Below are 24,701 nucleotides of genomic sequence, written 5' to 3' on the forward strand. Positions count from 1 at the left end.
ACAAAAACAATACTGGTGTGCATCTTGAGACAAAACAATGTTAGGATGTTAGTGCAAAATGTTTTTACATTTAGGCAGCTCAAACATGCATTTTAGTTTGGGACTATAAGCCCTATCCAGTACCAGCCCCTATATGTATAAATTACATATTTTTCCCTCATAAAGATCAGCAAGGCTGTTCATGAGAAACATGTTTCAGTGGTTTTGTGCTGCTTTTAAAGGCGGAGCTTCACTGACCACATCCCACCCTAACATTACACCTTTAGCTTGTAGTTCCTCGTATGAGACGCAGTGTGAGACATTCAAAACCACTGCAGCTCTCAGATACACTCAGCAGTCAAACACCTCTGTATTAAGACCTTCACACACATCTGGATCAGTGCTATTGATTTTATTTTGTTTATTTGTTAAGAGCACCGTTGAGGTGTTTTGTTACATGAAGTTTAATTCAAGAAAACAGGAGAAGTTTATATAAACATTTACTACTGAAATACAGACCTCTTGAAAGAACTGGAGCATGTGTTAAGGTGAGTCACTTACTTTTTTATATGCTTTACACCTATTATAACATTTTATAAGGTTTTGGTAACAGGTTGTATATCAGAAAGGTTGTAGTTATTGTTAATCAGAATTGTTTGAGTAAATTCTAAAGCCAAACTATTTGCAATCTCTTCCTCAGTGTTTAGAAAATAATTTCAGGTCTTATATTTATGTTTTTGGTGATACTTTTGTGTTATTTATACGTACACACTTATTTAATAATAAAAATGTACAGATTTACATGCACAGGTCATGCATAGTTAAACTGGCTGTTCTTCCTGCATATTTTGGTCAATGATTAACTCTTTCATTGTCATTGTCTCAAAGTCAGAGAAACTCCTTCAAAGCTGTCCTGTCTTAAAACGCTCTTTGATTTTATATTTGCCAAATATTTTAAGATATATTCAATTTAGTATTCAAGATGGATTGCAAAAAATTTGTGCTGGGCAAAGATTAATACAAAATAAAAGTGATATTTTTGTTTAATATATGAGTGTGTGCTGTGTGGTGTAAATATTATCTTTATATAAATACACACACATTCATGTATGTATTTAAGAAAAATGTACTTGTATATATATATTTATTTGTGTTTTTATATATTGATATATAAATAAATAAAAATTATATATAAATAAAAAAAATCTGAAATAAATGTATGTGTGTGGTTAAAATTACACACAGTACACACACATATATTATGCAAAAAAATCCCTTTTATTTTATATGTGATTATTCATGATTAATCTTTGACCAGCACTAAAAAAATAGAAAAAGGTGGAGGGTTTACATAGCAGTTTACATTGGGAGTGTCAGTCAGATACGGCATATCTGCTGTTGCATTTGGCAGCCTGATCTCACAAAATATTGTCACGTATTTCCATCATTTTACGTGCCCCTGCCACGACTTTCTTTTCCGTGACAGTTTCACGTATTGGTTACTCGTTTTTCCTATTTTCTTAAAATTGTCGCTTCAGTTTGGGGTTAGAACAACTTTCTGTTACATAAAATGACATCCTTAAACCCAACTCTAACCCTAACGTCAGGCGACAATGGTTTAGAAAGCATACGAAAAAATTTTATAAACCCATACTTTAAGTGTACGTAACGCAAACAGCAAATCTAACCCCAAATCGAAGTGAAAATTGTTTAAATATAGGAAAAACAGTTGAGTAACCAATACGTGAAACTGTTTTTTTTGTTAGTTTTGTAATTCATGATGTTTCTCTGTATTTAGATGGATGTAAGGGTACTGTTGATATCAGCTTTGCTAGCGTTGGTCTCTCACGTCAGAGCAAAAACAGGTAACGCAAGATATCATTTATCACAACAACAAAGCTACACTGTTTATGTTACTCCGTTATTTTTAGGCCTTTGGGGGATACTTTTTAATGTTTAAGTCTGAACCATTATATGTGAGTGGGATGAGACACACCCACTTTTTAAGACCAATGATATTTGACCCACTCACTTTTACCCACACTTATAGGGGTGGTTTCCCGGACAGGGATTAGACTAGTCCTAGACTACAATAAATGTAAGAGCTGTCCAAACTGAAAACATCTTGCACTGACATATCTTAAAATACATCAGTGCCCTTTGTTTTGCCTGATAATGCACAGAAGTAATTTTTTAGTAAGGCATGTTTGTTCAAACTTGTAATATTGCCTAATTAAACTAAGGCCTAGTCCTGGCTTAAGCTAATCCCTGTCCGGGAAATCACCCCTTAATGTCTTGTTAGAGCGTCATCAATGAAATCCATTCCACTTTAGAAATGCCCTAATAAATTAAACTCCGTTCCACATTTAAGCTACAGCCATGACTTCCACCCTGCTGCCTCCTTAAATCCATTCCACTCCATTCCTCATTCAAAGTACATATAAATTAAACTCCATTTCGTGTTTTCACTATGTTGCTTCCTGAATTCCCTTGACATAGCAAAAGTAAACAAAACTTTTAGACTATAAAAGCAGTTGTTTAATTAAACCATAAGAATACAAGATCTACTTCAGTAATTTACCCACGTTTTTTGTTTCAGACGCCCATGATTTAGATATGTGTTGTGTGATTATAGCAATTTTAAAAACATATTTTTTATGTAACATTTAAAAAAAAAATGGCTTCATTAAAGGCGGAGTCCACGATGTTTGAAAGCCAATGTTGATATTTGAAATCACATAAACGAACACGCCCCTACCCCAATAGAATCTGGACATTCTGTTGATAGACCCACCCCACACATACGCAACCCGGCAAGGATGTCGGTTAGTAGACACACTCCTTACTGCTGATTGGCTATAAGTGTGTTTTGGTAGTCGGCCCGTCTCCTTTTCCAAAGCGTTTTTCAAACATCGTGGACTCCGCCTTTAAGAATGACTTCAAATAAATATGTTGTGTTTGTTAACATTTATGCAGTAGTTCTATCAATAAGGCATTTATGTGTGATGCAATTAGTAGGAGCCACAGCCCTACTGATCCTTTTGAACCAATCCATGCATTGAGAGAGGTTGGGACCACCTACCTTATTAACATGCGGACACAGAAATACATAAATAAATAAAGAAAGAAATGCATAAATAAATGTAAAAATAAATAAATGTAGAAATACATAAATACACGTAGAAATACATAAATAAATGTAGTAGTGCAAAAATAATAAAATTAAAAGTTGATACTTTTGCCAAAACAATATATTTTTTGTTTTGTCTGCATTTATTTCTGCATTTAATTAATTACTTATTTATTTCTACATTTATGTATTGATTCATTTATTTATTTTGTATTTTTACGTTTATTTATTTATTTATTTATGCATTTATGCATTTAATTAATTACTTATTATTCCTGCATTTATTTATTTATTCATTTATTTATTTATGTATTTCCACATTTATTTATTTATTTATGCATTCATGTATTTATTTATTCATTTATTTATATATATATAAACTTGAGTCATTTTTCGTCCTCCTTAATGTTGTACATGAGGTATACTTACAATTGGGTTATTTTCAACCAATGGGTCTAAAAGGGACGCACCCAACTTGTTGGGTTGAACTTTAACCTATGCTTCTGGGTTGTTTTAATCCATTGTTGTGTCAAATATAAGCATTTTCTAATTACCTTAGCATTTACCCTAATGCTAAGGTAACAAGTAGGACTTTTCAGTTTTCAGTAAAGAAATATGTTGTTAAGAGTGATGTAACAATGTAAGTAACAGTGAAGCAATTTTTTCTCTAAATTTATTAAACATTCATTTTTGTGCACAGACAGTAATGAATGCATTTATGCAAAAACGTGTGGAGAATGTATTCAGGTCGGGCCACAGTGTGTGTGGTGCAAAGATCCTGTAAGTTATTTCACTTCGGCTGGGTCATCCTTTACAATTCCCATAACTCGGAAAGTTGATTCCAGTCTGCTGTTTAACAAGTCTCTGCATGTACCTTCACAGGATTTCAAACCTTCACGCTGTGATAACCAGGAGTCCCTGGAAAAAGCCGGTTGCACTTTATCCGGCATTGAAAACACTCGAGGATCATTGACTATCGACAAAAACAAATCCGTTACGAACCGCAAAGCGGTTGATAAAGCGGTGAAACTGGATGTTAGTGAGATAACCCAGATTCAACCACAGAAGCTCACCCTAAATCTCAGATCAGGTACTGGACACCATCTGTATATCATGGCCTGTTTAGAAAAATAGCACTGGATGGGTCTGGATCTGTTGTGAGATCTGAATTGAGATAAGATTAAAAAGAGGTGAACTGTTGGGGGAACTGTTTTGGCAGTGTTATTATATGTTACTGGGATTATGTTGTTATTGTTAACACATAAATTGGGATAAGGGGTTGTTTAATCATTAAATGTATACATTTTCTGTCTTTCTTTCTCCAGGTGAACCACAGAAGTTCAATTTGAAATTCAAACGCGCAGAAGATTATCCCATTGATCTTTACTTCTTGATGGACCTCAGCGACTCCATGTTAAGTAATCTTGAAAATGTCAAGAAACTCGGAACTGAACTTGCCAAGGAGATGCAGGACATCACGTCGGACCTGCGGATTGGTTAGTGGGACCACAATGACACACAATTATATTCACACTCGCACACTAACTATTCCATAAACTTCTAAAACCATTATAATACACTACTAAAATAAATGCACTACAAAATGTTCAAATGATACCATGGAAGAACCTTTTTTGGTGCTTTATTTTTAAGATTGGACATATTTTTACATCTTTAACAATTTAAATCCATTGGAGACCATATGGACAGCGTAAAAGGAAGTTTAACAATATAATCCTCAAAATACACTGGATTATTCGACCAGACCGCGATACCAAACACGTGATGACTGTAACGATTTTAAAGTAAAGTCAGTCAATATTCTTTCTCAATACACCTCTTTTACGTCATGTTGTGGCTGTCTTGTTTCAGCTAACGCATGCAACATCCGGTTTGGTTTGCAAGCACTCATAGACCCCTTCAAGGTTTGTAAACATTGAATGACGATCGGGTGAGGGCGCAGCATGGGGTCAAACTGTTCATACCATTTAGGCTTTATAATTAAATCTTACAGGGCTTAAAAATTATGACTTACCTCAAATGAAGTGAGCACTACTAAAACACAAGCCTCTTTGATATTTGCATTGTCCCAGTCTGCACGTTAATTGCTTGCAGACGCAGATGTTGTATTTTTTTGTTTTTGAGATTCTGCATGAATCGTGAAAACTTAACGGAAGACCTGGTGCGATTTTCACAGCCCACGACGTATGCATTTTTGACGATACCGAATAATACGCAACTCAATCTGCTGTAATGACTTTTCTGACCCCGACATGCGCAGTGGGAACCGCCTGTGACGTGAACCGTGAAGGGGTCTATAGGCTATTGCAGCTGACATGTCGGATGCAACTTGATAAATTTACGATTTGGGATTGGGGAGGCTTCAATGGGATCGGGAACAGCAAAATAATACCAATGACACAACACACCTGAGTTTTTTGGCCAAAAAAATCAGCTTCGGTAAAACACTAATTGTAATTGGGTCATGCCCCTTTTCGATCGCTGAGGGTGCAAATCTGGCTTAAAGCGACACTCCAGAGTTAAACATTTGATTCTTACCGTTTTGAAATCCATTCAGCTGATCTCTGGGTTTGGCGCTACCACTTTTAGCATAGCTTAGCACAATCCATTGAATCTGTATGTACCATTAGCATTGCGCTTAAAAATAACCAAAGAGTTTCAATATTTTTCCTATTTAAAATTTTACTCTTCTGTAGTTACATTGTGTACTAAGAGAAAATATACTAATTTTCCAGCTCCCCTAGAGTTAAACATTTGATTTTTACCATTTTGGAATCCATTCAGCTGATCTCCGGGTTTGGCGCTACCACTTTTAGCATAGCTTAGCATAATCCATTGAATCTGATTAGACGATTAGCATTACGCTAAAAAAATAACAAAAGGGTTTCAATATTTTTCCTATTTAAAACTTGACTCCTCTGTAGTTACATTGTGTACTAAGACCCACAGAAAATTAAAAGTACTTTGCTGCCGTAACATGGCTGCAGGAGGCGTAATGATATAACGCAGTGCCCGAAAATAGTCCTCTGCTTTTAAAAGATACCAAGGGGACAATTTCTGGTTGCTGCGCAATATCACTTCCCCTGCCGAAGCCATGCCACGGCAGCAAAGTCCATGATTATTACGCCAGAATGAGAGTAGCCACATCTGCCCAGAAAATCGCAACTTTTAATTTTCTGTCAGTCTTTGTACACAATTTAACTACAGAAGAGTCGGGTTTTAAATAGGAAAAATATAGAAACTCTTTTGTTGTTTTTGAGCGCGATGCTGATGGTCTGGTCAGGTTCAGTGGATTGTGCTAAGCTATGCTAAAAGTGGTAGCGCCAAACCTGGAGATCAGCTGAATGGATTCCAAAACGGTAAAAATCAAATGTTTAACTCTAGGGGAGCTGTAAAATGAGTCTATTGTGGAGTCTAAGTGGAGTGTCCCTTTAAAATCTTCATGTGCGTGTCCTTTTTACAATCTGAAGAACATCCCTGCTGAAAAAAACAGCGTCAAACCAGCATAGACCAGCATGGGAATTATGCTGGTCTATGCTGGTTTAGCTGGTGGCTGGTTTTTTTCAGCAGGGATTTATTTACCACAAAGAACCTTTTATAAACAGAAAAGATGTTAGAAGTTTTTTTATGTTTTTTTTTTCTAGGGTTTGGCTCATTTCTGGAGAAGCTTGTTATGCCCTTTATTCTCACGACTCCAAAGTATCTGAAGAATCCATGTTTTCCTGGTGACTGCACTGCACCCTTCACCTACAAACACGTCCTGGACCTGACCAGCGATGGCCAGAAGTTCAGTGACGAAGTCAGCAAGCAGCGGACCTCTGGAAATCTTGATTCACCGGAGGCAGGATTCGACGCAATCATGCAAGCTGCCGTCTGCACGGTGGGTCCTGCAAGATGAACATTCCATAAATGCCGGAGCACTTTTTTTGAGCACGTTTGCACATGTTGATACAAACATGAAAGCAAGGTAAATCTCTGTGGTTTTTTGTACTGTCTCAGTAAAATATTTGGGCTGTACTTGACTGAGTCATGGACGTGGGTAAAATCTTCAGAAATTATGTTGTACTAAGTAAATTGTGCAAGGACAGAAAGCATAGCCTGAAGGGCTATGAAACAGTAAGCACTTTGTACAGTTTGTACTTTTTTAATGTAGCCTACATTTTTTGACACCATTACATTCACGAGACAAAACCTGACAATTTTTTGTTATATTTTGTGTCCTGTCACTGTGATTGTCTGCACCGGCTATATAAATGAATTTAATATAAATATAATTGTACTTATCCTAGAGCGAGATTGGCTGGAGGAATGTGACTCGTCTTCTTGTGTTTTCTACGGATGCCGGATTTCATTCTGCTGGAGATGGAAAACTTGGTGGAATTGTTCGTCCCAATGATGGGAAATGTCATCTGCAGAATAATATGTACAATATGGGCAACCACTTGGTAAGTCTGTACCATAGGAGCACTGAAATGCAAAAAGTCTCAGATTAAAGATCTGTGGTCTTAGTTTTAGATGGTTTTATACAAAAGTGCATTATAGATCCTACATTTGATTAGTTCATGTAGTCAATACCATCTATAGGAACGCTACAGTTTACCCTATTTTCTTACAGGACTACCCCACAATCTCTCAGCTGGCAGACGTACTGAGCGAAAACAACATTCAAACCATCTTTGCTGTGACCAAGCCTTTCCAGAGTCTTTATGAGGTGTGTAAATGTACTGACATTCGCTCCACATTGCAACATCTTGTTCATCATTGCACAATCTATACTTCAGGTTTAAAAGTGTTTGTGTGTGTGTGTACGATAGGATCTGTCTGCTCTAATTCCTAAATCAGCAGTGGGGACTTTATCTGACAGCTCCACCAATGTCATGCGACTCATCGTTGATGCCTATACTGTGAGTATAAAGTTACGAGTCTCTCTTTTAAGTAATGGTAAGTTGTGGTAGGAAATGAAGCTAAAACCATTTCTCATCTTTAACTGCATATGTCGCAAGTCCATTTATAAATTCTTAATCGGTTTGAATTATCATAGATCCAGTGGCCCATACGGCCAAACATATGTTTTATATATATGCTAAATACATTTTGTAGAAAGCAAAGTTTAAAGGGATACTTCACACAAATATTCATTATTTACATAGTTAATTAATTAAATAGTCATTATTTACTCACTCTCATGTTGATACAAACCTGTTTAAATTTCTTTGTTCTGATGAACACAAAGGACGATATTTTGAGAAATGTTTGTAACCAAACCGTTTGTGGACGCCATTCACTTCCATAGTAGGAAAAAAATAATATTTTGAATAAAATCATTTATTTAAAAACTGCATTTTGTGTTTATGGTATCTTTGATTAATATTTAAATTAGTTTAATGCTCTGAAACATTAAAGTCTACAGAGCCCCTAAGGGGACATGGAGCAAAATTAAATAAAATTTAGTTTCGCGTGCGCATGTGTAAGTTTCACGTGAGCACATGAAACTAAACTTTAGATTTTTTTACTCCAATGTCACCTTACAGGCTCTGTAAAAGTCTGACAAAAATAAATAAATAAATAAATTAGGACAATTTTTTACCCCACTGTATATTTCAAAATATATTTCAACAAATCAATTTCTAGTTTTACAACCCATATGGCAATAAATATATTTTTCCTGGCCAAAATTTAAAAGTTTGTGTAAAGTACATGTATAAAATGTATAAGTATGTTTAAAATATAAAATAATAATTATATTTTTGCAGTTAAAAATATATTTAATCATAACTTTTTCAAACCTGTTATGTTCACGGGTTTGTATGATACAAAGTTTTTCTTCCAATGCGACATGAATATAAATGCTTTAAAATCTATTTATTTTTTAAGAGGCTATTTCAGCAAATGGCCAAAAATATATTGGTGAAAATACATTTTTGTAAACACATTTCAAAATATATTTCAGCACATACACTGTAAAAAATACTTTGCTGCCTTAAATTATTTTGTTGAATCAACTCGGATTTACAAGTCATTTCAACTTACTATTATTTATCTTGACTAGAGATGAGTTGTTATAACTACAGGTGAGTTGTTGACTTTTCTCAACTATATTTTATAAGTTGTGACAACTCATCTCTGTTGACATGACTTGTAAATCTGAGTTGATTTAACATTTAAAAATTAAGGCAGCAATGTATTTTTACAGTGTATATATATTTGTATATTTTGAAATATATTTAAAAATTATATTTGAAAATATATTTTTTGCTGTATGGGGGAGACCAAATATCTGAGACAACAATAAAAGTCCAATTTAAACCTGGAAATGCAATTCTGAAAAATAAAGCAATAAACAGTTCTACATAAAATCATACATAATATAACCTTGATATCTTAATATAACATTGATATAATCTTTTGACTGAGTAAGGCCATGTCAAAGTTTAAATGAACACCACCGTTTTTTAATATTTTACTATTTTCTTAGCTTAAAGGTTCTCTAAGCGGATCTGTGTGTTGATTTTTGAAATGTGTTTTTTAAACAAACTGAGCGTAGTTAACTCCTCCCCCTCCCTTCCGTGCTTTCATGAACGCGCCCAAACCCAACCCCCAAATCCTTCTTGCCGTTTATTGGTTAGAACACTTTGTTATGGTTTCTGGTGTAGGTTTGGCCAGTTTGTTATTATTGCAGTTTGTGGAGGCTGGGCTGTCTACAGAGATCACATTTTTTACAGTGAGGAGATGTTTGCTGTATGTAAAAAAAATGTTTTATGGTCTAAAACGCGTGAATTCGCTTAGAGAGCCTTTAATTTAGACAAATTAATACATATCTTTTTTCAATGCGTGCACTTAATGTGCACTTAATCTTTGTACAGCTCCTTGTGAATGTGTTAGCATTTAGCCTAGCCCCATTCATTCAAATGGCTCCAAACAGGGATGAATTTAGAAGCCCCTAAACACTTCCATGTTTTCTATACTTAAAGAAATGAGTGACTTAAAGTTATACATGAGTAGTTACACAAGTAAGTATGGTGGCACAAAATAAAACTTTTGTTTGGAGCCATAGGAATGAATGGGGCTAGGCTAACACATTCACGTAGCGCTGTACAAAGATTAAAAGTGCACGCATTGAAAAAAGATAGGTATGTGCTAATTCATCTAAGTTGAGGTAAAAACATAGTAAAATATTGAAAAACTGTGACGTTTTCCTTTAAAATCAATGTACATTAAGTAATTACAGTAATCAAACCTTGATGCTCCTAGTCTCGTAATTTAATCTTAAATTTCATCACATGTGATTTATATTAAGAGTTCTGTAAAACATTAAAGTGCTTTCTTTGTTCATCTGTCCCTCAGTCTTTGTCCTCTGAGCTCAATCTGGAGAACAGCAAGCTGCCTGATGGTGTGTCCATCTCATATGTTTCTCACTGCAAGAACGGGGTGAGCCAAAAAGGAGAAAATGGACACAAGTGCTCCAACATCTCCATTGGGGATGAGGTGAGACAGTACATGCATGCAGAGTGACTTATTTGTGCAAATCGTAGCAAAGCAGCTTAAGCCAGTGTGACAGTGTCAAGTTATATGTAACAAAGGGGTATTAATATTCAATTCCCCTTACAACAGGCCCCCCAACCAAATGGAGGAAGACAACAAGGGTGTGCTTATTCAATCTTTAATTTAGTGGTATAAAAATACAAACATCCACATTCACATAAAAGGCGTAAACACACTACACAGCATCCATACCATATGTGGGGGGACACTTAGTTCTTAGACCATTTGTCTCATAGATACCCTGAGGTAATGAATCACACAATAATAATACTAATTGGTACCAATATAAAGAAAGAAAATCCCACACACAAAGTAAAAAAACCAATCACTTCCAGTTAGTGAAACAAACCATTTCAATTAAACAAACCAACCTCCACACAAAAAAAGAAACAAAAAAAAGATTATAAATGAAATAGGCAATACAAATTCCCCAGGTCACTTATATGAGTCAGATGTACAGAATAATAAATGGTCTAATACCCGTGTGACCTCTCAAAATACACACATGGGGGTAAACAAACAAAACACCAATACACAATTTAACAACTAAACCTAATACTCCACGCAGTCACACATCATTAATAAACACACACACACACACACACACACACACACACGCACGAACGCACACACACACTGGATTAAACGTCAGATTTTTTAGAGAATCAACTGGAATGTCCAACGACTGTAAATTCCACAGCAGCGAAACAGCAGCCCTCTAGAACACAAGTTCGCCATCAACCTTATATTTTTTTTACTTACTAAAATAACACTGAAACTTAATATTCATAAAATAATAACACCACATACCTGTAGCGCACCTTGATCAGGCCCCCCAGCAATGTCAACGCACCATTCATAAATCTGGATCACACTAAATAAACGAGCCTCCATAAAATACCCGCTTTTTATGAAAACAATCAGTAAACTAACACTACCAATTGATTCGATACATACCGACTGTAAATGATTTGGAAGTACCCACAGGCCCACGCACAGCGCAGAAAATCAGCGTTCCTCTGATGCACAATAGCGGACAATGTCACGCAGATGAAATAGAAGTTTGATGCGGGAACTACCTTGGTGTTCAGCGCGACTAAGAGAGGTCCGGAAAAGGTATAAACCTCGTGCTTACACAGGTAAGGGAGTCGTTACACACCTCCACTGCAGCCAGTTTCCCAAAACAGAGAGAGAACCCGAAGTAAGGAATGTTCCCCACTTTTAAAGGGTCCGTGCGCTCAACTTCCGTCCGGCTCCATCACAAAGTCAAATGACACGCCCCTCTAAGCTCACCCCATTACACCAGCATACATGACCGGACAAAAGATGCTTGCCTTTTAAGTTTTAAGTCATTCAGTTTCAGTCCCAGTCATTGCAAATTGTTTACTATATCTTGCTGTCTGTCATCCCCACAACCCCTATGCAACCTGGAAAGTAAACAATTTCTGTTTTGCACACCATAGGTGAATTTTGATGTAGAAATTACCACTGTGGGTTGTCCATCTAAAGGCCAGTCTCAGACGATAAAGATCAAACCATTGGGATTCAGTGAGGAGGTGGAGGTCGTCCTCAACTTTATCTGCGAATGTGAGTGTCACAAAGAGGCAATTCCCAACAGTCCGGAGTGTACAAGCGGCAATGGTGCTTTGGAGTGTGGAGTGTGCAGGTTTGTAAAACTCTTAGTGTGCTTTAAACACATACACAGGTCATGTAAGTTAGTGTGATAACCATTTTGACCACAGGTGTAACGAAGGCCGGCTTGGAAGGTTATGTGAGTGCAGCCGGGACGAGGTCCTGACCGAAGATTTTGATGCAAACTGCCGCAAGGATAATTCAACAAACATCTGCAGCAATAATGGAGCGTGCGTCTGCGGGACGTGCGAGTGCAAAATACGAGAAAACCCAGATGAGAAGTACAGCGGCAAGTACTGCGAATGTGACAACTTCAGCTGCGACCGCTCCAACAACAAAGTCTGTGGAGGTAGGAGCACTTTTTTGTGCCTGATTAAGTAATAGTAAAAAGACATTACACTCTTTACGTGCTTTTGTCTTTGTCTTATCAGGTCACGGCAAGTGCGATTGTGGGAAATGTATCTGCGATGCTAACTACACAGGCAGTGCGTGTGACTGCCCTCTGGACACCTCAACCTGTTTGGGCAGTAACGGAGAAATCTGTAGCGGTCGAGGCACCTGTAAGTGCGGAGAGTGTACATGTACCGACCAAAACTTTTTGGGGAAGACCTGTGAAGACTGCAAAGACTGCCTTAAATATTGTACTGAACACAAGTGAGTTATTATCAGAACACACGCATAAATAATACTGTACTCTAAAGAACAACAGGACAAGTATTTAAATGCATTTGTCTGTTGTGTCTCTCAGGGACTGTGTTCAATGCCGAGCTTTTAAAATTGGCGACAAGAAAGATACATGCGCAAAAGAATGCGGAAACTTCAATCTTAAGATGGTGAAGAAGAAGGAGGATCTTACTCAGCCCCTTTGCAAAGAGCGAGATGCTAATGACTGTTGGTTCTTCTTTACTTATCCTACCAAAAAGGGGAACACTTTTGAGGCTCATGTGGCGGATAGTGTTGGTAAGTAAGGCCAACAAGCTTTAGGGGGTGTGTACACCAAGGCGTTTATGCCGGCGTATGTTTTCAATGGTTTACAATGGAAGTGCCGTGCTTTTCAAAAACGCCAGCGACTGGCGGGTTTTGTCCACGCTGACTGCTGGCTCAGCTGGTCAATGTCACTTCTCACTCAGCTGTCCAATTACAGTGGAGGTGGGGCGGGATAAAATCACAACATCCAACCAGCGCATAGTTCAAAGACTAATAACAAAGCGCTCATATGAGCTGACAAGTGCCTACAGTCGGCATAGTTTTCAGACGTGTTTAAATGCTTTTGTATACACGCACCCTAAGTTATGTGATGTCACGGCCATTTTCGCCACCTTCTTGTCAGTGGTATTAAGGTATTAAATTTATGTAGTGCTGGATGAGTCATCATTATTTTTCATTTGTTGCCAGGTAAAGAGAAAGCCTGTACATTTTGTATGCATACTGTTTATTTAGCATAAAACAATGTACATTAGCATATGGATAACATTTTATGAGGTATTTAAAGGGACATTCCACTTTTTTTGAAAATATCCTCATTTCCAGCTCCCATTTGATTTTTACCGTTTTGGAATCCATTCAGCTGATCTCCAGGTAGGCGGTACCACTTTTAGCATAGCTTAGCACAATCCATTGAATCTGATTAGACCATTAGCATTGCGTTAAAAAATAACCAAAGAGTTTGGATATTTTTCGTATTTAAAATTTGACTCTTCTGTGGTTGCATCGTGTACTGAGACCGACGGAAAGTTGAGGGTTGCGATTTTCTGGGCAGATATGGCTAGGAACAATACTCTCATTCTGGCGTAAAAATCAAAGTAGTAATATTACACACTGCCCGCAAATAGTCCCCTGCCATTGAAAGTTACTAAGGGGACTATTTTCGGCTGCTGCGTAATATCACTACGCCTGCTGCAGCCATGTTACATCAGCCTTGATTATTAATCAGGTGTTTAACTCTAGGGGAGCTGGAGAATGGGCATGTTTTCAAAAAGGGTGGAATGTCCCTTTTATTTGTAGTTACTAATAGCATATGATTTACCTTTGTCCCATAATGCTTTGCGTCTGATTTCACAGAATGCCCCTCTGGGCCTGCCCTCATCCCCATTGTGGTGGGTTTGGTCGCGGGAATCGTTTTGATTGGTTTAGCTCTGCTGCTTATCTGGAAGCTGCTAATGGTTGTTCACGACCGTAGGGAATTTGCCAAATTTGAGAAAGAGAAGATGAATGCCAAGTGGGACACGGTATGTTTTTCTAAATTACATTTTATTGAATGAAAAATATTAATCTTGTTTTGATGTTTGCTGGTACTTTATTTGTAACCTGAATCCACCATATAATCTGTGTAGTGTCCGAACCTATAAAATATATTTATAGTTTGTTTTAATTATTTCCATTTCAGGGTGATAACCCCATTTATAGGAGCGCTGTGACCACGGTTGTGAATCCCAAATATGAGGGCCAATAATGTACGGGTGTATATATCTTCAAGCAACACATTTGAAAAAGAGTTTTTTTTTTCATCTTTTGGCTGTGCATTTTCTACTGATCTGTATCATTTGTTTAACTTTTTCTATGTATTTTTTTGTAATTGTACAGTATGTATAAACTCTTAGACCATGATTTCAACGTTCAGTTTAATTTTTGTTTGTTTTATTCACACGTTTGTTGTGTCTTGTTTTCAGAATGCTAAAGCCAATCGTTTTGGGTTATATGGGAGGTTTTGTAGATAAGATATTTAGCTGAGTAGAGATAACAAATGTTCCAAAGCGACAAACCGGAAACCTGCAATTATACATCTGTTGACCAATGTGACAGCATTCACTGCCTGTCTGAAAAAGTGACCTGTTTATATGAAACTTTTTATTTTATGAACATTAACTTTTAAGTAATCTAAAACAGAAAGCGTTAGGATGTTTTTTATATTTGATTTAATCACATAAACAAATATCTTTGTCAAACATATTTTGTTGACAACAAATGAGATTGATTTCAAATATATGTTGACAGCATCTCTGTTCTGTTACCACTGAGTTACCAAGTGTTTTAAATGAGCTTAATCATACTGTCTTGGTGTTTTTAAAGTGGCAATTTTATTTTTTCATAATGCTCACTGCCATGACTTTTGTTTATCAGTGTTATTTATTAATTAATTAAAGACTAAAGTAAAAACGCTGGACTTCCTGTTTGTGGGTCAGCATGATTTATAAAGCTAATAGAATAAAACAAAATATATGATCTAGTTTGTGTAAACCTAGCTAAAGACATTTTTTGTGATTTGCTGTTTTAAAGAATTTAAAGAACATTCTGTGAAAATATACTTACCTAAAGGATTATTAGGAACACCATACTAATACTGTGTTTGACCCCTTTCACCTTGAGAACTGCCTTAATTCTACATGGCATTGTTTCAACAAGGTGCTGAAAGCATTCTTTAGAAATGTTGGCCCATATTGATAAGATAGCATCTTGCAGTTGATGGAGATTTGTGGGATGCACATCCAGGGCACGAAGCTCCCGTTCCACCACATCCCAAAGATGCTCTATTGGGTTGAGATCTAGTGACTGTGGGGGCCATTTTAGTACAGTGAACTCATTTTCATGTTCAAGAAACAAATTTAAAATTTGAGCTGTCACAATTCAAGCTTTGTGGTGCATTATCCTGTTGGAAGTAGCCATCAGAAGATTGGTGCATGGTGGTCATAAAGGGATGGACATGGTCAGAAACAATGCTCAGGTAGGCCGTGGCATTTAAACGATGGTCAATTGGCACTAAGGGGCCTAAAGTGTGTCAAGAAACATCCCCCACACCATTACACGACCACCACACCAGCCTGCACAGTGGTAACAAGGAATGATGGATCCATGTTCTCATTCTGTTTACCCCAAATTCTGACTCTACCATCTGAATGTCTCAACAGAAGTCGAGACTCATCAGACCAGGCAACATTTTTTCCAGTTTTCAGCTGTGCAATTTTGGTGAGCTTGTGCAAATTGTAGCCTCTTTTTTCTATTTGTAGTGGAGATAGGTGGTATCTGGTGGGGTCTTCTGCTGTTGAAGCCCATCCGCCTCAAGGTTGTGCGTGTTGTGGCTTCACAAATGCTTTGCTGCATACCTCGGTTGTAATGAGTGGTTATGTCAGTCAAATTTGCTCTTCTATCAACTTGAATCAGTCGGCCTATTCCCTCTGACCTCTAGCATCAACAAGGCATTTTGCCCACAGAACTGCCGCATACTGGATGTTTTTCCCTTTTCACACCATTCTTTGTAAACCCGAGAAATGGTTGTGCATGAAAATCCCAGTAACTGGGCAGATTGTGAAATACTCAGACCGGCCCGCTCGGCACCAACAACCATGCCACGCACAAAATTGCTTAAATCACCTTTCTTTCCCATTCTGATATTCAGTTTGGAGTTCAGGAAATTGTCTTGACCAGAACCACACCCCTAAATGCATGAAAGCAACTGCCATGTGATTGGTTAATTAGATAATTGCATTAATGAGAAATTGAACAGATGTTCCTAATAATCCTTTAGGTGAGTGTAGAACCTCCATATTGACTAAATAAGGTCATGTCAAAGATTGAAATCAAACTTTTATGCCCATTTTCTCAGAATTAGATCATGAGCTGGGATTTTACAGACAGGCTCTCAAATATGAATTTCTGTGTTTGTAATATATGCCCCGTTTAAGCCTCTCAGTGAGAAATATGCTTTACTGATGTTGTGCTTTTGTTAAAGGAGGAGTTTTACTGAACACATCCCACCTTAAAATCCCACCTTCCACTTTTAGTTTCTTATATGAGACAGATGTGAGATCACTGTTGCTCTCAAAACTTAGCTGTCAATAGACACACATATAAACCAGTGCTATAGATTTTATTTAGTTTTTATACTTAGAAATCGGGAGAAGTTGATAATATTAGCTCATATAAATAGAAATACAAAAGAAGAATTGGAGCAAGTGTTAAGGTGAGTAACTTGTACTGGTTTTCACTTTTATTTTCTAATGTGTGATGTTTAATGTTTTATGATATTGGTTGCAGATTATGCATAAAAAAATCAGTTTTACCATTACGTTTATTAAGCCTAACTATATAACAATTTCAGTAAGGTCAATAAGTTATGATTATATGGTTTGCATTGTTATAATTTGTTTATTAATTTACACTTACTTCAATTCTTGCATATCTAATTCAGTAAATATATTGTCTTCATGAATGTTTTCCAGTCAGAGAAATTCCTGCATGATCATTCATTTTTGCTGCAATGCTCTTATAGTTCTTGTTGTGTTAATTAGAAAAACTTTCAAAATTGTTTGCATAAAAATGTGGGAAAAAATGTGGTGGCGAGTAATGATATTATTTAACGAACATTCTCAGTAAAGTTTACATTAGGAGTGTCAGTCAAAGGCATATTGTGTTTCTCTGTATAGATGGGTGTAAAGGTGTTGTTGATTTCAGCTCTACTAGCATTTGTCTCTCTCATCCAGGCAACAACAGGTAACACAAAATATATTTTACCTTAGTTACTCCTGAAATGTTGCTGCAATATTTCTAGGCCCTCAGGGGAAGTTTTGTCTTGTAGTGACTTTGAAGTAGATACAAAACTATTGCTACAAGTTGAAACTTGGTTTCATTAAAAAATTACTGATGGTGATTTTTATGATGTTGCAGTTAAAGTTAACAAAGTTACAATTGTTAACATGAACTAAAAAATAGACAATACTGCAACATTTATTTATTCTGATTATTGTAACTTACATTTCTATAAAGACAATTAAATAAAATAAAATACATACGAATATTTCTATATATGAAGTTGTACGTATTGACAGTTTATTTATAAAAAAGGCAAAAGCTGTATTAATAATGGCTGTTTATTTTTTAGAGATTTTTGTTTGTTTGTTTTAGAATGCAGTAGACTTACATGGTTTCTAAGACTGAACAAGTATAAATGAATGTTCCTGCTTTTTCAATTTAGTGGATATGTTTTTTTGTACTCAGACAGCAAAGAATGTGTTTCTGCAAATGCCAAAACATGTGGAGAATGTATTCAGATCGGGCCACAGTGTGTGTGGTGCAAAGATCCAGTAAGTTATTTCACTTTGCCTGTGTAGGATATTTTGTACAGGATTATTATAATTCTCATAACTCTGTTTAACAAGTCTTTGCATGTATTTTTATAGGATTTCAAACCTTCACGCTGCAATAACAAGGAGACTTTGCAAAAAGCCGGCTGCACTCCACTTGGCATTGAAAACCCTCGGGGAACATTGACCATCGACAAGAACAAACCTGTCACTTCCCATAAAATTTATTTAGACGACATGACCCATATTCAACCACAGAAGCTCACCCTAAACCTCAGATCAGGTACATCGCAGCCTGTTGAAAAACAACACTGGGTGCGTCTGGATCTGTTGTGAGCTTTGAATTAAGATTAAGAAGGTCAGAGGAATACATAGCTTATGAAAATCAATGCACAGGATTCTGGGAATCTGAAATCCTCATCAACCTTCTTCTATTTTTTCTTTCAGATTTTGGTTCCCAGAATGCTTTGCATGAGGCTGTCATTTTATTTATGTTATGTTTTATTCTGTAAAGATAAAGATTTGTTAATGTTTAATGTTCATTTAACTTTGAACAAACTGTTGCCAGTAAATAAAATACATTTAAATCTACAGTAAGCTGCCAGTAATACTGTAACTTTTACAGAAAATTTTCTGGTGAAAGATTAATAATGCTAGAATTTCATTTTTGGGTTAACTCATATTTGGATCAAAGATGCAACAAAGGGTTGAGACAACCCAGCATTCTGGTTAAATCAACCCAGGGTTCTGGGTTAAAACAACCTAGCAACCAAATTAATTTATAACCCAACGGCTGACCAAAACATGGGTAAAAAATAAACCAGCATTTACAGAGTGTATAGAGAAGAACACACACTTCTAGGATCTTTGGAGTTTGACTGATAAAAAGAAGACAATTGCTCAACCAGACAGATTTCACCGAAAGTTGTGTTGTATTCATCAATGTTATTAATTTATTCGTGTCCATGGCACAAAATTCAGCTTTTTTGTACCTTAAGCACAAATGTCTTTTTTGTGTCACTTGCAAGAATTTCTATAAATCGTTTTTTGTGTCCGTGGCATGACTTTCTTTTTCAGTTAATTTTATGTAATTTTTCTTATTGTTTTTCCTATTTTCTTACCATTGTCGCTTGGGGTTGGGGTTAGAATCACTTTCTGTTACATTTTTAGACATCCTAACCGAAACTCCAGGCGAGAATAGTTTTAAAAGCGGAAGAAAAACATGTAGAAACCAATACATAAAAGTACATCCTAACCTAACCCCAACTCTAAACCCACCCCAAGCGACAATGATTTAAAAATAGGGAAAAAAAGAGAAAACAAAACATAAAATGACACGAAAAAGAAAGTCGTCCAACGGACACGAAAAACTATTCATAGAAATTTGTGCGAGTGACACGAAAAGGACATTTGTGCTCAAGGCACAAAAATAATGTGAATTTCGTGCCATGGACACAAATAAATGAATAAAATTACAAGTCCATTAAAAATTGCCGTTTAAAAAAACCTCACACCAGAGGGACAGTTGTGACATTTTAAACCAGCCCCTGAAAAGTTAAAAACATGAAGTCTTGGTAAATTCCATGTACAAACATTCGACTGACTTTCCCATTGTAAAGATACTGGTCTTTGTGCTTTTATATTTGCGCATTGAAGACCCGTCACCTCCGATCAACAACACGAAATGATTAAATATATCTTCATATATCAAACCACTTCTTAATTTCATCCTCACACTGGTTCATACACGGCAGGTGTAGTAAATATTAACTGTTTAAATTATGTTTTATGCGTGCACCCACTACACTGTTTTCTACCGGCTGGCTATTGAACCGGAAGTCTCGCACCAGAAAGGAAATACGTCACATGACATACTTCCGCGTTTGAGAAAAAGGTGGATAACACGATTTTGCGTGAGATCATGTTGGCTCAACACATAAATGCATTTTTTATTTCTCTCTTTGTATTTGTCACCTCCAGGTGAACCCCTGACGTTCACTCTGACATTCAGGAGGGCAGAAGATTTCCATTTTGCCCATGATGTGAGTTTGAAGACACGAGTCTCAATGTAAAGTTATGGTTTTGAGGTTTACTTAAATACTATATATACTTATATATCAATTAAACAGTGGAATCCAAATGGGAGACCAAAGTGAAAAATCGATATTATAAATTATTTTTGTTTTAGAAACATTATAACATACAATGACAAAGCAATATGTATGTCAAACTGAGTGAGCACACGCAAAAGAAAAAATATGGAAATTCAAGTTTGATGAAATTATATTTTGCAATATATAAAAAAATTTGAATTACAAAATGCTAAATATACGTTTTGTCACTAGAGGTCTTAAAACTTCTGTTCATCTGCCCCCTCAGGTCAATCTGGAGAACAGCAAGCTGCCTGATGGTGTGTCCATCTCATTTGTTTCTCACTGCAAGAGTGGGATGAGTGAAAAAGAAGAAAATGAACGCAAGTGCTCCGACAGCTCCAGTGAGGGTGAGGTGAGACAGTAAATGCATTATTTCCAACATGATCTCACAAATTTCCATGTTATAGTCACAGAATATTTTGCACATTTATCTGTGTCATTGTCACGGATATCCGCCTTTTTCCGTGTCCGTACCACAGACTTTCTTTTCCATGTCAGTTTCACGTATTGGTTACTACAATTTTTGCGTGGGTTTGGGGTTAGAACGACTTTCTGTGACATAAAATGACATCCTAATCCAAACCCAACTCTAACCCTAACGTCAGATAACAATTGTTTAAAAATCCGGAAAAAAATTGTATAAACCAATAGTTGAAGTGACATCCTAACCCAAACCCTATCTAACCCCATCCCCAGGGGAAAATTGTTTAAAAATTGGAGAAACAATTGAGTAAACAATACTTGAAACTGACACGGAAAAGAAAGTCTGTGGTACGGACACAGAAAAATCGGAGATCCGTGACAATGACACGGATAATGAGCAAAATATTCCGTGACTATACCACAGAACTTTGTGAGATGCAGCCTGTCCTCAGGTCAGGTGTGCACAATGTCTCAACTTAGGGATGTAACGATTAATCGTGTGTCCCATTAAAAATGTCTGTCTGAAACCGAATCTGAATCGCAAGGCTGCGATTATGTGTTTCATGCACAGCTTGTGCGTGTACTACGGCATTTGGTCAGCAGGAAGTCCTTATCAATCTAAAATAGGGTGGCCATTCGTGCCAGTTCCGACGGACACGTCCAGAACATGTTTTCGGGTTCGTTCTCCGGAAGTCGCGTTGCTCGACCGCATATGTCATCAAGGTTTAATATTTCAGGTTTAATTTCAGAAAAGCAACCGTTACATTTCAAGGTAAGAATGAAACTACAATGATTTTATGTCTTAAAATAAATAAATCTTAATTTTCTAATGTATTTTAACTGAAATGTGAGAACCTCGATGACGTATGCGGTCGAGCAACGCGACTTCCGGAGAACGAACCCGAAAACATGTTCGGGACGTGTCCGGCGGAACTGGCACGAATGGCCACCCAAATCTAAAATCATTATGAGTCGGAGTCGTTTATAACGTACATTTAAAAAAGCAACACTCGCTAAACAAAATCATTTAAAATATTATTTATTATCAATTTATCATGAAAATACCTGAAACAATTTGAAGAACACCGATATAAATATTCTTGTAGACATTTCCTGGAATAGCGTTTGTAACGCTACTTCTTCTGTGGAACAAGGGGAGTTTCTGCATGAGAGCGCCCTCTGGCGTTCGGATGTGCTGGGATTTCACCGTAATTCATTCAAATTCATTCATTGAGAAAACCCGCATTTGCACGGTTAATCGTTACATCCCTAGTCTCAACCAAATGAAAGAACTGCCAATAAAATCAGCTTCTGTCTTGTATTGAGCATAAGACCTAAACATTTCATAGAATGTGAAAATGAATCTCTAGATTCATAGAATCTCTTTCCAATGATTTCCATATGCCATGTGCAACCCGAAATGTACAACAAAATGTATGCTTTGCGTATCGTAGGTGAAGTTTGATGTAGAAATCAAGACTGAGGGTTGTCCATCTAATGGTACGTCTGAGACAATAAAGATCAAACGCTCGGGATTAAACGAGGAGGTGGAGGTCGTCCTCAACTTTATCTGCGAATGTGAGTGTCACAAAGATGCAATTCCTAACAGTCAGGAGTGTACAGACGGCAATGGTGCTTTGGAGTGTGGAGTGTGCAGGTTTGTAAAACTCTTACTGTCTCTCATAACCAAACACAAATTCCACAGGTAGCCATTTTGGCCTTTTCATTTCAGGTGTAACGAAGGCCGGCTTGGAAGGTTATGTGAGTGCAGCCGGGAAGAGGTCCTGACCGAAAATCTGGATGCATACTGCCGTAAGGATCTTTCAGCAAACATCTGCAGCAATAATGGAGAGTGCGTCTGCGGGACGTGCGAGTGCAAAAGTCGAGAAAACCCAGAGGAGAGGTACAGCGGCAGGTACTGTGAATGTGACAACTTCAGCTGCGACCGCTTCAACAACAAACTCTGTGGAGGTAGGAGCACATTTTGTGTTGGGAGTTTCTGATAATCTGAAATATAGAGATATTATAATCTTAAAGTGCTTTTTGTGTATTGTCTTTTTAGGTCATGGTGCGTGCCAGTGTGGAAGTTGTGTGTGTGAGCCTGGCTATGCAGGCAGTGCGTGTGACTGCTCTCTGGACACCTCAACCTGTTTGGCCCGCAACAATCAAATCTGTAATGGTCAAGGAATCTGTGAGTGTGGAATGTGTAAATGTGTCAACCCAAAGTTTCAGGGCCCGACCTGTGAAATCTGCCCGACCTGCCCTGGAGTTTGAGCTGAACACATGTGAGTTATTATCAGAACATATGCTCTATGCTGCATTTTACATTTTAAAACATTCCCAGAATGCAACAAATGGCCCTAAATGAACTAAATGCATTTCTCTGTTGTGCCTATAGGGACTGTGTTCAGTGCCGAGCATTTAAGACTGATGACAATTAAGATACATGCGAGAAAGAATGTGGATACTTCAATCTTAAGATGGTAAAGAAGAAGAAAGAAATGGCAATCCCTTCATTAATCACTGCAAAGAGCGAGATGCTTATGACGGGTGGTTTTTCTTCACTTATGCTGTCGTGACCTTCACTTATCTCAAGACCGGACCTCTGTCTCTCCCTCCTTCCTAATTCCCTTTCCCATCTTCCTCGAGTGTACCTATATTATCATGTATAATACATATTGTGATGTCATATGGTTTTCATCTTTATGTTTGGTGTCATTTTGGTGATTGGTAAACTGTCTTATTTCTAGCTATATTAAAACAGTGTATTAAAAGGTAAAGAGCTAGAAGAAAAATGAAACTCTGTGTGTTAAGAAATCTGTATTATAAATTGTTGCCAATCCCAGTTGGATGCCCCTTCTGGTCATGAAAACGTGATAAAGCAAATTTCAAACTTAAAGCCGAATTTTTGAATCTTTGTCTCATCTGTGTATAAGGTGGCTTTATCCTATGTGCATCACGTGTCCTGTCGAGGTGGGTGCCTGCTGCAGACGCGTCTAAAGGGTTTACGATAAAAGAGACGCAAATACTCGTATAATCTCTTGCATAATCAGAGTTTACTGTTAAAGGAATATTCCATTTTCTTGAAAGAGGGATCCAGGTGGTTTGCTCGCCACCATGTCATTCGGGATGTTGATGTCTTTCTTTGTTCGGTCGAGAGGAAATTGTGTTTTTTGGGGGGAACATTGCAGGATTTTTCTCATTTTGATGGACTTTGGTGGACACCGACAGTTGGCGCTTGGCTCAACACGTAACAGTTTTTTTCGGCTGAGTTTCAAAGTACTATAAACGATCCCAAACGGGGCATGGGGGTCTTGTCTGGCAAGGCGATTGTCATTTTTGACAAGAAAAATAACAAATATACACTTTTAAAGCACAACTTCTCGTCTAGATCCGGTCCAGCGCGACCTAACGTAAATGCATAGTGACGTAGGGAGGTCATGTGTAACATATATAAAACGCACATTTGCGGACCATTGTAAACAATAAACTGACACAAAGACATTAATTCGTATCAGTTGACATACAACAACGTAGGAACGGTCCTCTTTCAACACACTTGTAAACACTGGGGCAGAGTTTCGCGTTCGTCCTCTGTGACCTCTTGACGTCATGACGTATTGCGTGGGGTTACGCTGGCGCATCACGACCGGATCTCGACGAGAAGTTGTGCTTTAAAAATTTTCGCTAGATAAGACCCTTGTGCCTCGTTTGGGATTGTTTGTAGTCCTTTGAGACTCCGTT

The 24,701-nt window shown here is 37.2% G+C and overlaps 1 protein-coding gene and 1 long non-coding RNA gene across 3 annotated transcripts; one reads left to right on the plus strand and one right to left on the minus strand.

Annotated features, from left to right (window-relative positions):
* The first annotated feature begins 274 nt into the window (after nucleotides 1-274).
* Nucleotides 275-23,856, plus strand: LOC129442961 (integrin beta-1). Of its 2 annotated transcripts, XM_055203298.2 has the most exons (16): nucleotides 277-527; nucleotides 1,778-1,844; nucleotides 3,810-3,889; nucleotides 3,992-4,199; nucleotides 4,435-4,605; nucleotides 6,775-7,010; nucleotides 7,420-7,575; nucleotides 7,746-7,841; nucleotides 7,945-8,034; nucleotides 10,475-10,615; nucleotides 12,136-12,338; nucleotides 12,415-12,653; nucleotides 12,736-12,958; nucleotides 13,053-13,264; nucleotides 14,366-14,532; nucleotides 14,691-15,253. In XM_055203298.2, the coding sequence occupies exons 2-16, from the start codon at nucleotides 1,778-1,780 to the stop codon at nucleotides 14,754-14,756; spliced, it is 2,355 nt and encodes a 784-aa protein (XP_055059273.2). In that variant the 5' UTR covers nucleotides 277-527; the 3' UTR covers nucleotides 14,757-15,253. The 2 variants fall into 2 exon arrangements, with proteins under 2 accessions (XP_073711763.1, XP_055059273.2); XM_073855662.1 differs by lacking the exons at nucleotides 13,053-13,264; nucleotides 14,366-14,532; nucleotides 14,691-15,253 and adding an exon at nucleotides 23,356-23,856 and having other exon boundaries at nucleotides 275-527.
* LOC141350496 (uncharacterized) lies at nucleotides 11,344-11,967 on the minus strand. Its single transcript, XR_012358556.1, has 3 exons — nucleotides 11,630-11,967; nucleotides 11,483-11,546; nucleotides 11,344-11,390 (listed from the first exon to the last, which is right to left on the minus strand). It is a non-coding gene; the product is annotated as an uncharacterized lncRNA (long non-coding RNA).
* Nucleotides 23,857-24,701: the final 845 nt, after the last annotated feature.

This window comes from Misgurnus anguillicaudatus, chromosome 2 (genome assembly GCF_027580225.2).
Source record: "Misgurnus anguillicaudatus chromosome 2, ASM2758022v2, whole genome shotgun sequence".
Taxonomy (NCBI): Eukaryota; Metazoa; Chordata; class Actinopteri; order Cypriniformes; family Cobitidae; genus Misgurnus; species Misgurnus anguillicaudatus.